The sequence below is a fragment of the Pelodiscus sinensis genome, chromosome 1 (assembly GCF_052426305.1).
Source record: "Pelodiscus sinensis isolate ZL-2025 chromosome 1, ASM5242630v1, whole genome shotgun sequence".
In the NCBI taxonomy this organism is placed as follows: Eukaryota; Metazoa; Chordata; order Testudines; family Trionychidae; genus Pelodiscus; species Pelodiscus sinensis.
In genome coordinates, this window is record NC_143052.1 from 235,457,344 (window position 1) to 235,473,908 (window position 16,565).

The 16,565-nt window shown below is 42.2% G+C and overlaps 1 protein-coding gene across 2 annotated transcripts in view; it reads left to right on the forward strand.

Moving 5' to 3' along the window:
* The window catches only part of NPAS2 (neuronal PAS domain protein 2), a 168,652-nt gene that overhangs the window by 59,957 nt on the left and 92,130 nt on the right, over positions 1–16,565 (forward strand). For both annotated transcript variants that reach the window (XM_075917107.2, XM_075917108.2), the window contains exon 2: positions 13,639–13,692. In XM_075917107.2, coding sequence (XP_075773222.2) covers positions 13,639–13,692 — 54 coding nt within the window. The remainder of the gene's footprint in view (positions 1–13,638; positions 13,693–16,565) is intronic.

The window sequence follows — 16,565 nt, forward strand, 5'->3', positions numbered from 1 at the left end:
AAAGTGCTACCAGACCATTTGTTGTTTTTTAAGTTTAACCTCTGGGCCGATTGTCAACAAGCAGAGCAGAGATCCCAAACTGGTGGTATTTCTATCATTAGATTTTGCCAACACAATAACAAGTGTAAACTCCTGAAGCACTAAATCCTGTGATCTTAACACAGAGTCACAGACAGTCCCCTTGGGCACTCTAGTGTATCTTGACCAGGACCACTGACAGGCTGAGAGGTAGGGGGTAAAGGGGGCACTTGTCCTGGGGCCTGGCTATTCTAAAGTTCCCAGGGCTCCCAGCCACCGCTACTGCAGAAGTGACCTCTGGGCCCTTTAAATTGCTGCTGGAGTGCTGTGTGGCATGTTCCAGGCGGCTCTGGGTGCTGAGGGACCATGCTGTGGTGCACTCTTGGTGCACTCTTCTGCCCAAGGGCCCGTCCCTTCTGGGAGTGCAGAGCCTGCCTCCCACACCTTGCCTAAGGGCACGGCAAGTCTGTTGGCCCCTCCAGTCTTGCCACCTAGGCAAGCTGAACTATTTGATTGTGACAGGGTGTGCTTACCCTGCACTCAGACAGGAGGGGTTAAAACCCTGTGGGAAAAAAAAGTCCCCTCCCCACCCGACCCCCAGACTGGGCATGCTCTAGAGCAGGGGTCTCCAAACTTTTCAGCCCGAGGGCCGCATTAACTATTAAACAGCAGTTCGGGGGCCGCTTTCACGACGGGGAATTTCAGTTGCCTATTGCGCCCTCTGTCGCAGCGCGGCCGGTACTCTGACCATGCACTCCCTCCAGTGCTGAAGGGGAGGGAAAGGGGGGCCCGGGCCCACCCTCACTCACGGGCCCCAGCCCAGGGCCCTAAGGACACGGAACCAGCTGGCTCCGGTCCGACTGACGGGGCTCCTGCCGTAACTCGTCAGCCCGCCAACTCTAACGAGTTCTGCCCTGGGCTGCTTCCTTTCCCTCCTCGTGTGACCCTCTACCTCCCCCCACCGTGGGGCGGTCACCTTTGATTCGTCCGTCAGGCTGACGGTCGTATATCCAGACGCCCACCCCTCCCGCCGGGGCTGGTCCTGCCGTCTGGGTGGCCGTCGGGTCTGGACTCCTGAGAAGGGGGGGGGCTTTTCCCCCTGCTCTCCCCTTCCTCTGCACGCTGTCCTCCCCTCCTGCTTGCCACCGCTCACTCCTTCCCCCCCCCTGGGCGGAAGGGGTCACCTTTTTAAAGTTCCCGCCGGGGTTCACGTTCCCCCGCACGTCGCCGGGCGGGCGTTACCACCACCGCCCATCCTGCCTCCTGATTGGCCGGCTGCCCTGTCAGTCTGGGCGGGGGAACGCCGCCCGTGCTAACCCCCGCCCCCTGCGCCGTTTGCCGCCGCGCGGCCGCTTGTCAGCAGAGCGGCCCGCTTCTCCTGCCCCGGCGCAGCGTGAGTACACGCCGCACACCCCTGACAGGCCCCCTCCCCCGCGGCAAGAAGGGCCCGTTCGGCGGCGCCCCAGGGACGGGCGGGGGTCGCCTCGTCACACCGGCACGCGGAAGGCAGGGCCAGACAAAAAGGTCTCCACGGGCCGGATGAGAGGGCCTCGCGGGCCGCATCCGGCCCGCGGGCCGTAGTTTGGAGACCCCTGCTCTAGAGACACTCCATCCAGGAACCTGGACAAACGGGATCCAGAGACCCAGGAGAGCACCTTGAGCTGCCAGTGCCGGAAGAGCCCAAGGGAGAGGTTGTTGCTGAGGAACCAGGGGACCCAGAGCCCATGTGAAATGTCCCTATGCCAACTGTGGTAGGAAGTGACTCAGGGACGGTGCTGGAGTATCTCCCACCTGAGTGAGCTTGGCGTGTCGCAGTTTGGTTCCCTGCTGGGTAAGTGATAGAGTGGGTGGGGCTGGTGGAGTAGGGTGAGCTCCAAATCATTGACTTTGGCCATTAGGCTGTGCTGCCCTGAACCAAGGGTTACCCTCATAGACTCTAGCAGCCATTAGGCTGTGTTGTCCTGTGTCGAGAGCTATCCTCAGAGACTATAGCCATTAGGCTGAGTTGCCCTGAACCTATAGCTATCGTTATAGAGTCTAGCCATTAGGCTGTGCTACCTTGAGCAGAGGACTGTTACCATTGACTCCTTTTGCTATTGACTTTAGCCCTTAGACTATACTGCCTTGGACTAAGGGTTGGTGGTAAAGACTGAGGCTACGTCTAGACTGCAGACTTCTTTCGGAAGAAGCTTTTCTGGAAGGGTATGTCTACACTACCACCCTAGTTCGAACTAGGGTGGTAATGTAGGCAATCGGAGTTACAAATGAAGCCCGGGATGAATGAATTAATGAAGAGGCAGCCTAATCCGAACTACCTAGTCCGTGCCGCATGTAGCCGTGTGGCACGGAGTCCGCACTAGCGGACATTTAAAAATGGCGGCGCCCAGCAATATGCTAATGAAGCCCGGGAAATTCAAATCCCGGGCTTCATTTGCAACTCCGGTTGCCTACATTACCACCCTAGTTCGAACTAGGGTGGTAGTGTAGACATACCCGAAGAGATCTCCTGAAACAACTTCTTCCGAAAGAGAGCATCTACACAACAAAAGCGCATCAAAAAAGCAATCTGCTTTTTCAAAAGATAGCATTTCCACTGAATGGACGCTATCTCACATTTAAGCTGTGATTACTATGGACAGAGTGGCCACCAGGGCACCTGTGCTTTTTCCTCTTTCCTCTTCTCTCGAAAGAACTCCCTCTTCCCCATCCACACACGCCTTTTTCTGAAAGAGCTTTTTTGGAAAAAGGCTTCTTCCTCATAGAAAGAGGCTTACCAATGTTGGAAAAACCCCTCTTCTCTTTCGATTTTCTTTCTAAAGAATGCAATTGCAGTGTGGATGTAAGTTAAGTTTTTCCAGAAAAACAGATGTTTTTCGAAAAAAAACTCTGTAGTGTAGACATAGCCTGATAAAGGTTGTTGACAATCCAGCAGCTGAATAGGTGGCGTCCACACCCCTGGGTATCCGCACCTCAAGAGATGGGGTCTACATACGCCATGACAGTGTTAGTCACTTTATACTAAAAGAAAAAAAATAACAATAATATTCAGGTATTTCCCTGTCCGAAAGGACTAGTCACTTATCCCAGGTCATTAGAAGTCAGATATCAAACCAAATACAGTGCTTTTAGCCAGTCCTGTGATATACTAACTAAAGATGTATTAAGAAAATAAATGAGTCATTTACACGGTTAAAATAGGAAACACACAATCGAGTTACAGTCTTAGATTAAAAAAGGTAATATAAGCTTCTATAATAATCATTTCTATGTGTCCTGTAGCACTGACTCATGCCAAGAAGCATGGGGATCTCTTGCTTATGCTTAGGAATCTCTGTTCCTCTGAGTCCAAATAGCACAGAGACCAAGTTTCTCTTTGTCAGGGATTCTATATGTCTCACACTATAATTTTAATTCCTGTATTTGTTTTCTTCAGACATTTTTGTATTGCTTTACCCCTGAAAACATCTGAAGAGCCATTATAAACTGAAGCATGAAACACGGTGTAATAATACAATTAAAACAATTATCATTTAAATAACTAGCCAGAAAGATACATTTAAAGAAATATATAATTATTTTTTAAAAATTGATTAGTATCTTCTGGATTTTTTGTAATCTTCTTTCTCTGTATCTGGTTTTAAATGTAATCCTTTTTATGTAAGGATCATTCATAAATATTCATAAATATTTTAAAAAAATGTAGACCACAGAGGAAATATTTTCTGCCAAGAATCATTAGTCTTCATCTAGTCCAGAAAGTACGATTTTATTTTTACCATGTTTTGTCCTATTTGAAAGCCCAAAATATTCTCTTTCCTAGTAAAAACAAAATTCAGAAAGCTATTAAAAGGAGGATGATTAAGCTAGACATGCTTGGGTGAAAATAACTCTAAAGCAGTACATTTACCATTCCTCTGAATTTTACCTTTGTACTTAAATGCAGTAATTCCCATAGCAATTGCTACATTGCATGACAACCTGGTAACTGTATGCAGTTTCTCTCTCTCTCTCTCTCTCTCTCTCTCTCTCTCTCTCTCTCTCTCTCTCACACACACACACACACACACACACACACAATAACAGGGCCTTCTCAAAATGTACATTAGAATGAAAAGGGATTTTCTTATATTTGTTAGTTATTTTCCAACAATTGTGCTATTAGACAACTCTGTGTTTTCAGTTTTTTCCCCTCAATTTGTAATCTTTCTTTTCCCTTTTGTGTTCTATTTTTAGTTAGAAGCTTTAGCATGTTTTATAACAGTTCAGAGGGTTATAATTTGACCAAGATATAGCAATAGGATGAATTCCTGATTCAAATTTGATTTGCTCTGGAACCTGGTTGTTTATTCTTACTTATTAGTATTCAGACAAATCCAGCCTAATAGTCTGTTTGTAACACCCAGCATGGCAGAAGTATCTAAGTGTATCATCCAAAAAAAAAGGAGAGTTAAAATCAGGTGTTTAACATGGGCACTGCTGTCTTGCAGCTCTGTCATCTAGCCTCCTACTCCTCATATGTAAAGCTTGCTCCTGGTTAAACAGCAGGACTTTGAAGTGTAGTTAAATACATATTAGTAAGTTGTACTTTGCTTTGGAGCGGTCTCACATCTCAGAAGAAAAGAGGATTGCTTCTAGCTTGAAGTCAGAATGGAGCTCACTAAGTATTGGTAAGATTCACTTTGAAGTCCTACTGTATAGCAGCCATTCAGGGAAGAGAACATTGTCTGACCTTCCTGCAGATTACAGGAGTTATCCCTCTTCAAGCAGGAGGATTGAACACTGTGCCACTGTAGCATCCTGGCAGTTTTGTCTCTGATTCCTGCAAATTATCTACTGTACTAATTAACAGATAATTACTTAAAAATGTCATGGGATTAGAGGGCTGACCCATGGATTGATAACTAGTTACAAGCAGGGTTCCCTCTAAACTGCAGAGCAGCACAGGTTCACAGGTGATTAATCGGCCCTGCCCAGTCAGTCAGATCTGTGCATGGAGCCTTGAGCCTCTGACTGGGTGGGGCCGATTAATCACCTGTGAAGCTGTGCTGCTGCGCAGGTTAGATGGAACACTAGTTACAAGATAGGAAACAAAAAGTAGACATAAATGGTCAGTTTTTAGAATGGAGAGAGGTAAGCAGTGGTGTGCCTCAGAGGTCTGTACTGGGACCACTCCTATTTAACATATTCATAAATGATCCCTAAAAAGGAGTAGAAAGTGAAGTGGCAAAATTTGCAGATGATACAAAACTATTCAAGATTATTAAGTCTCAAGCAGACTGTGAAGAGCTACAAAAGGATATCTCAAACTGGGTGACTGGGCAACAAAATGGCCAACAAAATTTAATGTTGATAATGCAAAGTAATGCACATTGGAAAAACGTAAACCCAGCTATACATATAAAATGATGGTATCCAAATTAGCTGTTATCACTCAAGAGAGAGATCTCAGAATCATTGTGAATAGTTCTCTGAAAACATACACTCAATGTGCTATGGCAATCAAAAAAAAATTAATAGAATGTTGGGAATCATTAAGAAAGGAATAGTTAAAATGACAGAAAATATCATATTGCTTCTATGTAAACCCATTCCATGCCCTTATCTAGAATGCTGTGTGCAGATATGGTTGCCTTATCTAAAAAAAGATATATAGGAATTGGAATAGGTTCAGAAAAGGGCAACAAAAAAAGGGGTATAGAACAGCTTCCATATGAGGAGAGATTAATAAGATGGAGACTTTTCAGGTTGGAAAAGAGACAACTAAGGTGGGCTATGATAGAGGTCTATAAAATCATGACTGCTGTAGAGAAAGTAAATAAAGTGTTATTTACTTCTTTACACAAGAACTAGGGATTATCAAATGAAATTAATAGGCAGCAGGTTTAAAACAAACAAAAGGAAATATTTCTTCACACAACACATAGTCAACTTACGGAACTCTTTGTGAAGACCAAGACTTTAACGGGGTTCAAGAAAGAACTAGATAAATTCATGGAGAAAGGTCCATCAATGATTATTAGCCAGGATGGGCAGGGATCGTGTCCCTAGCCTCTGTTTGCTAAAAGCTGAGAATGAGCACTAGGGGTGGATCACTTGATGGTGGCCTGTTCGGTTCATTCCCTTTGGGGCACCAGGCATTTGCCACTGTCAGAAGACCGAATACTGGGCTAGATGGACCTTTGATCTGATTTAAGACAGCCCTTTTTATGTTCTTAATTTATTGTCTATATTGTCATTACCCGCTTCCATTCCTCCATCCCCCTTGAAAATTCCCCCTTGAAATCCAGAAAAAGAGCAGCTGTTGTTAAGGGCCTGCCCACGACTCAGAGGCAAAAATAATTAATCAGGGATATCTCTTCCCTCTGTGTTATCTCTTATCCACATCTTGACTAGATACAGTATTTGTTTTCCAGGTACAATAGTGGTAGGCAGGATATCTAATTTAGGGTGTGAGTGTACACCATAAACAACATAGTGACTTTCTGTAACATGGACAAACAGTTTTGCAGAAGAGGGAGATACTACCCTACAGCATTGTCCTGACTGATGGGCGTAATTGTCCCTGTATGCAGGAGTTGGCAGTGGCTACACTTACCAAGATTCTTTGGGAACTAGATGCTGGAAAGAGGATGGGACAGCCAATAGACAGGCAATAGCTTTAGTTTGCCAGCTACCAGGGTTGGCAAGTCACATGGGGAGACTGTGTTCCACTATTTTACAGGGTGTTCCAAACAACTGTTCCCCAGCACAACCTGGAAGCTCCAGTGAACCATTGCACCTCTCTGCTTGTCTTGATTGGCAAGATGTGTTTTCTCAAGTTAGCTTAATGAGATTGAAAAGCTCCTTTATATTTCAGGCTGACATCTGTGGAGCCAGATTAGCTGGCTGTGTTACAGGCTAGTGTGAAACCTACGACTGATAACTTTTCTTTATTGTCATTGCCAAACCTCATAATGTATGATCTTAGGGCATGTCACTACATAACTAAATTGGTGCCACTGTGATCAATGTAGCTGCATTGATTTAGTGGGCTTGGTGAAGATGTGATAAGTCAATGAAAGAGTATTCTCTCGTCAACTTAATTAATCCACCTCAACAAGAAGTGGAAGCTATGTTGGCAAGAGAACTCCTGTTGACATAGCATGGTGTAGGTGCCACTTGAATTCTATGTAAGTTATGTCAACTTACATGATATAATTTACTTTATTAAACTAGCATAACTTAGATCATGCGTGGCAGCACAGCTTCACAGGTAATTAATCAGCCTCATCCAGTCAGAAGCTCAGGGCTCCAAGCATGGAGCTGACTGACTGGGCGAGGCTGATTAATCACCTGTGAAGCAGTGCTGCTGCACAGCTTAGAGGGAACACTGGTGGGAGGGATATCAAGGTTAGCTGATACAGGCAACCCCCGACTTACAACTGCCCGACTTACAACCCCCCGCATTTACAACCATAGTTCACATTTTTCATGCAAGATAGCTCCTAAAACCCCCCAATTTACATCCATAGTTCACATTTACAATGGCGTACGAAGCAGACTCCATGCGTCATCCCAAAACAGGAAACTCACAAGTCAGAATAGCCAGTCTGCAGCTGCTGCTTGAACTGCGTGTGTCTCCGCTACATCGATCTTCACTTTTTAGTTATTTTAGTGCATTATTTGAACTATTTAGTTTAGCTTTCCTCCATTTCCATAATCAATTTTGATATTTTTAGGGTGTGAAATGGGTTTCCAGGAACAGAACCACCATTTATATCATTGCGCCTATGGGAAATAAGGGTTTGACTTACGACGGCTTGACTTACGACAGTTTTTCAAGAACCAATTAGTTCGTAAGTGCGGGGATCCCCTGTATAGCAAACTTGCTAAAACCATGTTTCATGTGCATCACAAGGTGATGAAGGCCAGATGAGTGCTATATTTTGAGCTCAGTTTCTACTTGGAAGAGAATGTACCAAAATAAACACATACCACCTTTATTCAAGAGAATCCCTGGAGCAAGCTGGTTTTGTGCCTAAATTTTGTCTTTACCGAGCAGCTACCATTGTATATGAATGAATGTGAGGTGATAGAAGTGCTCATTCTGTCTTTCCCTGTCTGATAACTGATCAGAAGATACAGAGCTGATGGTTTTAGATGCTCTTTTGTTTCCAGACTACCACTATTTCCCCAATAAATGCAGCACCCACATAGAACTATAAAGAACATGATTTGAATAGTTGAGTAAAAATGCCAATTATCAGTTTCAGCTGTTGTCAGTAAAAATTGATAATAAAATGTATTATTTTTTGCCTTGCCTCTTACTTTGAGCGAACACGTAAAAAACCCTGTTTACCATCCAGAGACGTCAAGGATGATGGATCTTTTGGCCAGTCATAGCCCCTACATAGAACAAGAATAGATTCTAGTAGACATGCTTGGCTGACAAGCAGATAGCTCTGAGACAGTGTAGATAGCCAAGAAAAGGGTAATTCCCAAGCCAATGGGCATGTGCATATCCAGCAAGCAGTTGGCACCTGCTGAAAAGAGCACAGTGAATCAGGCCATTCTGAACCTTGCCCTGTCTTGGCAAGGCTCCCTTGGAACAAGGCATATCGAGTGGCTATATCCAGTCACCCAGACGTGTGGCGCAAAGACTGCTTTTATCCTTTAACTTTCATTACCAAGCTTCAGCATTTTACTCTTTTAAACAAATCCCTCAGGAATGTGGAACTTCCACAAGGGCCTTGGCCAACATTTTCAGAAGTGGCTATTGACTTGAGATGTGTTGAACTTTATTTGTACAATTGTTGAGCTCTCCCAGCTCTGAGTTGGAGCTGCTGAGCAGAAAAAACGATGATTCCCTGTCACAGATCTAGTAAAACACTCCTGCTCGTGCACAGATCAGGCTGCTGTGAGGGGATCTGATTACTGAACTGCCCACATGCTTTAAGCTTCCAGAATTTGAACAGACTCAATGCACTGCCTTTAGTTTGGGGTCCTTAGGCCCACACTCACAGTGCAGATCTTCCATCCCATGCCCATTCCTGAGAACTTAGGCCTCATGGTCCAACTGCCTAGCTCCTGACTCCTCAGTTTGCCCCATTGCTGAAACTTACCTTCTCCCAAACTACAGCCACGTGGTGCTCTGGGGTCACATGCACCCTTCAAGGGTATATGATAGGTCTGGCACATAACACAGAGCGACAGACTTTGCTCAGAATTCTAAACACGGGGCTCTTTACTTAAGAGTTAAAACACATGATAGCGTCCCTCATTCCAGATCACTTTTCTGCTAGGGGACTGTCTCAGTTCCCCCACCTCATCAGTCTCCCATAACAGCTTCTTGAGCTGGTGAAAGTGGCGGAAGGCACCAAATACATGAGCTCCTGCCTCTTGTAACCTTTCAGTCCCTCTATCTCTGGGTTTCCCAACCTATGGGTTAGGACCCAAATATGGGTCACCATTACATTTCAAAAGGGTCGCCAAGTGTCTCCCCAGGTGCTCTGCCCTTCCTCCTCCCCCCATTTTTGAATTGCTTTGGGTCACCTGAATTGTCAAAATGGGTCCCCCTCTGGAAAAGGTTGGGAACCGCTGCTCTATCTAGTGATTCCCAGATCAGCCTACCAGATGAGTTGGTTGCTAAGAAATTTTCCGCAGACAAACCAGTAAAAAGACCATGGTGAAGACAAAGTTCAAAACGGAGCTTGAGGATATATATGGAGAGTTCATAATCTAAGAATTAATAAACTGTAAATTGACAGATTACCCAAATTCTTACATTCATCCCTGAAAATTAGGCCCAAATTATCTCAAGTTGGACATCTAAAAACTGAGCCACCCACGGGGCCATTATGCCATCTGGGCATTGCTGGAGTTCATTCAATGCACTGCAATCAGATGCCTTCCCTGGACATGTCCCTGACTTTCTTTGTCCAATGGAAGCTATGTAGGATGACGTCTTAGAGATAAATAATTTCACTGGCTCTGTGCTCCCTCAGATTCCCCCATGCCGGGGGAATCCACAGCACACTAGTCAGGCAGCTTTGTGGAAGAAGATCTGTCCTAATGGATATATGAAGCGAGCTGAGGGTTTCTTTCTTTCTCTTCAAGTACATTCTCATTGTGAACTATCAATTTCAAATGTTGATTGATTGATTGATTGGTGGATCACTTCAGTGAGAAACAACTGATGGTCCTCTTAGCTGATTCTAGCTGATTACCATCTTTTAGTAAAATGTATTTTCTTTGTATCTTTGCTCATCACTAATGATAATGATGATATTAGGAAAGGCACAAACATGATTGGCATTCCTAACTACTCTTGTGGCAGGAGTGAACAGATGGGCCTGTTATTCATAGGGTTGCAAGTTCTTACTGTGTAAGCACCACTGTTCAGCCTTTGAAGAAACTCTGCGTTGTTGTTAGTTTTGTGATGGGAATTTGCTTTCTGGCTCAATCATTCTAACATTGAGAAATTTTAGTGCAGAGTTGCTCTGTGGGACCTAGTCATTGGTGTGTGGGATGAGAGTTCTGAAAGAGGGTGCTCCCTTTGAGTTGTTTGTGACTTGCCTCTGTTCAAAGACTATTTGATATAGTATAAAATAAACAAGTTGCACCAAGAATATATCCAGCCCATACTTCATTTCACGGATTTCTCCTCCAACATGAAGCTGGCCTATGAGGCCCAGATATCTTCTATAACTCCTTAGAGGGGTGACACAACTATTTACCAAAAAATATAATTTGTTCTGCGATATCTATTTTATTCAACACAGTTCTGATTGAATATGTCAAGTAATCACTCACAAACATTGTTAGCAACACTTACGTTTCTCTGGAGATTTGATTGTGTCAACAAATGGATGTGGAGTCAAAGTGACAACTAGATAATGTCTGATATTGGCAGCATTGCAGCAGGTCCTGCATTTGACATCAGTCAAGGAGAAAGCCAAATCCTGGGCAGAACAGAGGAATTTGGCCTATTGCCAAGGAGTATGGGCATATGCTTCCCCTCCCTGTATAATTCTATGTATTCTGTAGATGTCCAGTAATTCTTTTTCTCTTTGTTAATAAAAGAGAACAAAATGGTAACAATTACTGCAGAACTCAAAATCAGAGTGTGTGTTCAAGACCCTGGAGAGGCCTAACCTAGTGATGTGAGCAAAGGCCTAGTGATTTAAGGCAAGGAACTTCGGGGTTCTAATCCTTGCTTCTGTGTTCTTGGGCATTTCAGTTTACTACTTTGTCTCACTTTCTACCAATGGGCAAATTATTTTAAAAACAATTGAATTATTTGTTTGAAAATGTCAGTATATTTGTGAAATATAAATGTTTGCCAGTTCAGTTGATCTGTGACTCAGTGAATAATTTTTAAAAATGTTTCTTGATTAATTTTTAAATGGTAATGAATTTTGTCAAATAAATTATTTGATAAATAATATTCAACTGGCAGTATGAATGTACCCATTATGAAATATGGATGAACTGACCTGCCTTGTGAGGGTATTATGAAGCCTGAATAGCTAATGTACAAAAGTTTTATGAGCACTACTTAGTATTATTTGTCTATATTCTGGATTATAGAACACCTCAATCACCAATAAAATCCAACACATACCTCCTGTAGTTCCTATTTTATGTTACTCTGCTGCCCAATTAAAATTTCATTAAGCTTCTCACCTATAGTAGCTTTATCCTCGGACCAATGCACAGCAGCTTTTAACCCCTTGCTGCATTTGTATTGTTACTAAAAATGAACAGTATAATTGGCAAAGATATCTCATATTTCTTAGTAAGAAGGGTCTCATGAGCCAATAGCGGATGACTGTCTGTTACCTACTGACAGAATTATCTGTACTTCTTCCCATTTATCAGTTTTCATTATTGCTTTTAAACAACTATTCTTGAGACAATACAATTCCTGTGCAAAAGTTGTATGTTGAAATCATGCATATTAATTAACGTGGCCCTGCTTTGTAAACTTTTGATGTATCATGCTTCCTATATTTTGTGGAATCATTTAATAAAAGGAATATTGATACAGAACGCCACTTTGCAAATCATAGCATAGGAAGTTTAAAGGTTGAAACATTATGCTGTTGATCTGAAAACCCTTGTGTGGCATGTAACGGTGCAGCAGGAGATTGTGCTTTGATACAAGTGTGAGTACATGCCTTGAGTGAGCACAGATAATGATAAATGAGTCTTTATTCTCCTCCCTTAATATTTTAAGTCCCCCATCTTCAAAAGAACACTTGGCAAAAGAGGGGCAAGCAATAAACAGAGAATGAATGTATCAGGCTACATACAAGTTACCACTTATGTTGATATATGTTATGTTGTTCAGTGGTGTGAAAAAGCCACTGACCTAAGCACTGCTATGGACAATCCTGTGTCAGTAAGGGTATGTCTACACAGCAAAGTTATTTTGGAATAATGGTCATTATTCCGAAATAACTATGTGAGCGTCTACACAGCAATTTTGTTATTTTTAAATAATTTCAAAATAATGGATGGCTGTAAACCTCATTCTACAAAGAATAATGACTATTCCAAAATAGCTATTTCAAAATAATGTGTGTGTAGACGTTCCACTTCTGCTATTTCGAAATAGCCCTTCGCCAGGGCCATTTTAAGTTATTCCTCCCCAGGGCCTCCTGGGGCTCTAAATCGAGAGAGCATGTCTACATTGGGAAGCCTGCGTCGGACTCATTTTGAGGCTTCCCTAAAGTGTTGATATGCTATTTTGAAATAAACTATTTCAGAATAACTTGTTCCAAAATAACTGTATAGTGTAGATGTAGCCTAAGAGAGCTTCTGTCAATAGGACTTAACATTCTTCAGAGCTTTGTGGAACAGGGTCCACTATTCATCATCGAGTTACCTTTGTCGTTTGGGGTTCCTGCCAAGTCCTTAGACGAACTTTAAACTTCTCCTAAGTGGAGGAACTGCCCAGGAGTGCAGTAACAGAAACAACACCTGCTTTTTCCTCTAGTGTTGAATCCTCTTCGGGGACACAGGGAGCCTTGAGTGTGCATCGGGGTTCCATGTTTACATCCCTGCATCTCGGGGTTCATCTAGCCTAGAGACTTTCAACCTATGGTCCATGACCCCCAGGGGAGTTCACAGATCATATCTAAGGGGTTCGCAAAAAGCTGTAATTACCATAGAGCAATGGTTTTCAATCTGTGGTCCTCAGACTCCTGGAGCTCTGCAGGTTATGTTTGATTCCAAAGGGATCCACACCTTCATTCCAAATGTTGTAGGGTCTGCAAATGAAATGAAAACCCACTGGTCTAGCCTAGTAGCTTGGAAACATTGTCCAGGATAGACAGATTAGACTATACACTTTTCCGAAGAGGCGGCTACCTTTTTATTATATGTTTTTACTTTGCCTGCCACAGTGGGGCCTTAATCCCTTATTGGAGCCCTTGGTTGCTATTGCAGTACAAATCATTAATAATGAATCATAATATCTACAGTAGATGCTTCTTAAAATTAAGGACTGAGTTTAAAACCCTGCTGATACATTTATTTGGCTTGGGTACTGTCAGTCTCTTATTACAGTAAAACAGAAGTGACTTTGAGATTAACCTGAACATGACAAGTTATAATAACTCTGTACTCTTTCAACAGAAAAATCTGTTTAGACAATCTCATGGATGAAAATGAGAAAGACAGGGCAAAGAGGTGAGCATTTTTTTCTCTTATTATATTGTTCATTTTGTTGTGAACCTAAGGTTTTATGTTGCTGCAGAAGCTGTTTTTCCATCCTAATTAATGAAAAGGGAGAGAAAAATAAAGCCAAATACAACTTGAAAAACTGTTGAATCACAAAGCACAATTATCAGCCATCTTTTAAGAATAAAAGCATGTCAACGGTGTATCTTCTGAAAAATATCAGTAAGTCAAATACCAGAATTGTTTTTCATATTACTATGTAGTGTTAATTAATGAACCTGTAGAATACTTATCTCTGCCATCATATAATTTTCTGGTCCATCATGTATGTAAAATATCCATTTTACCATATAATCTTATGACAAACACTTTGTAAAAGAAAAACAACCTCACTGAAAATATTGAGGTTTTCTTATTATGTTACCTAGTTTATACATGGGTATTTATCTGATAGTGATAATTGGAAAAAACAAAAACATGTAATATTCCAAACCACCTAAACATCAAGAAGAAAAAACAGCATTACAAATATTACTTTGGCTAGATGATAGGAGAGTTAAATGCCCCATTTTTAGTAAAAGACAGATTAATAGAAGCCACCACTAAAAATACCGATCCATTTTGCAAGAGTGAGAAGAAGCTATGCTATGGCGTGTGAGGAGTTTACTGGTACTGATACAGCAAATGCAGGGGTTAGAGCTCTGATTGATGGAGCTGTGTGTGTCTCTTCTTGAAAACAGAAGAAAACACTAGTGAGCAAGGGCAGAAAAAGCCAAGGACACTATGGCTAAGTCTACACTATGGCACTATTTCAAGATACTGGAGGTATCCCAAAATAGCTATTCTGCATCTTTTGAGTACACCCATTATTTCAAAATGGGCTCATTGTTCTGATGTCCCTGTAAACCTCATTCCTTGAGATGTAAGGAATGCTTCAGAATAGCAATTTATTTTGAAATAAGTGCTGTGTAGACAGTGCCAAATTTTGAAATGAGCTATTTTGAAATATCAAAATAAAATACGCAAATGTGAACAAGCACTGGGAATGTGATCTTAAGAAAACTTAAGAAAGTTTAGGGAAAGGGGAAAAAAGCTTGAGAGACAGCTTTTGAGCCAAGTCTGATTAGAAAAGGTGCCTGCTACTGTGAGGAAAGACACCATCTTGTTGTTTGAGTCCTGCTGTTTTTGGGGAAACTGGTCTTTGTAATTTTTTTGTAAATAAACTATATTGCTTGAAAGAAACATCTGGTTGCATCGCCAATTACTGTTCCTAACTGGAGCAATCCACCAGATGCTGAATTTTTGGCTAATTGATTGGGTTTTAGGGGGTTGACACACTGTTAACTACAGTGATAATGTCACAGTTAATACATACACAGGAAATTGCTATTAACATTTTGTAGGGGTTGCTTTTTGAGGTAGAAAATAATTTGTTATGGTAAAACTCCATAATAATTGGCTGGAACCAGGAGTATCACAGAATCTGTTTGCTAGCAAAAGACAGAACTATGTAGCTCTTTAAAGACTAACAAGATGGTTTATTAGGTGATGAGCTTTCGTGGGCCAGACCCACTTCCTCAGATCAATATGTGGAAGAAAATTGGCACAACCATATATACCAAAGTGATACAATAAAAAAATGAACACATGTGAAACTGACAAATCAAATTTTAGAACAGAGTGGGGATGAGGGGGGAAGGTTAGTGTCTGTGAGGTAATGACATAGGGGTGATAATAGCTTCCCAATTATCACCCCTAATGTCATCACCTCACAGAAACTTCCCCTATTATCACCCCTATGTCATTACCTCACAGACACTAACCTTCCCCCCTCACTCCCACTCTGTTCTAAAATTTGATTTGTCAATTTCACATGTGTTCATTTTTTTGATTGTATCACTTTGGCATATATGGTTGTGCCAATTTTCTTCCACATATTGATCTGAGGAAGTGGGTCTGGCTCACGAAAGCTCATCACCTAATAAACCATCTTGTTAGTCTTTAAAGTGCTACATAGCTCTGTCTTTTGTTTCAGCTAGACCAGACTAACACGGCTGCTTCTCTATCGCTGTTTGCTAGCAGGTATTTTTTGGATGTGTGAGTGATAAGTATTGCAACCAGCAGTGTAACTGGTGTAGAGGAAGCCGTAGGTCACATGTAATTTTTTTTTTTTTGTTCTTTCTAATGAAAGTATTTCCAGTCCAGGCACAACTAGTTGGTTCAGGCTCATCTCTTTAGATTCTTTTCCTGGTTCTTCCCTCCTGTGGCCTTTTTTCACTAATATAGGTCAGAACGTGCGGCAGTCTTGCTCAACTGTTCTCCTTAACTTCTTTTCTAATTCATGCACACTCAAGATACAGAAGCCCACTGCTTGATACCAGAAGCAATGTGCTGACTGACCTAAATGCTGCTACCGCTTAGGACTCAAGGGATGTCTTCTGAGGCAAAGGGCCTGTCAAAAGTTTTCTCAAAGCCATTGTGCCAACACTCTTCACAAGGGGCTTAATGTATGAGAGTTGCTAAACATAGTATTATTAATGCACATTACAAAGAGGCACTCTGTAAAAATGCACCAAACCATCTCTAAATAATGGAGAAATCTGTGAACAGAGGAGGAGGATGAAGAGTGTGGATGCCTCATGCCACATTTGAGCATGAAAAGATGTCTTTGGAGATGGTATAGCACAACTGAAAATGTAATACTTGTCAGGCATTGCTGGAATGAGGGATTGTCTTGCCTGGAGTGGGGAAAGAAGCAAAGGGGAGAATAGAGGGAAGAGTTACAGATTTAACTGTCACTACTAGTGCAGACTGAGATCCAAATTACTTTTATGATTCATGCCAGGCAGCCATTCAAAAGGAGGACGAGTGAGCAACAAACA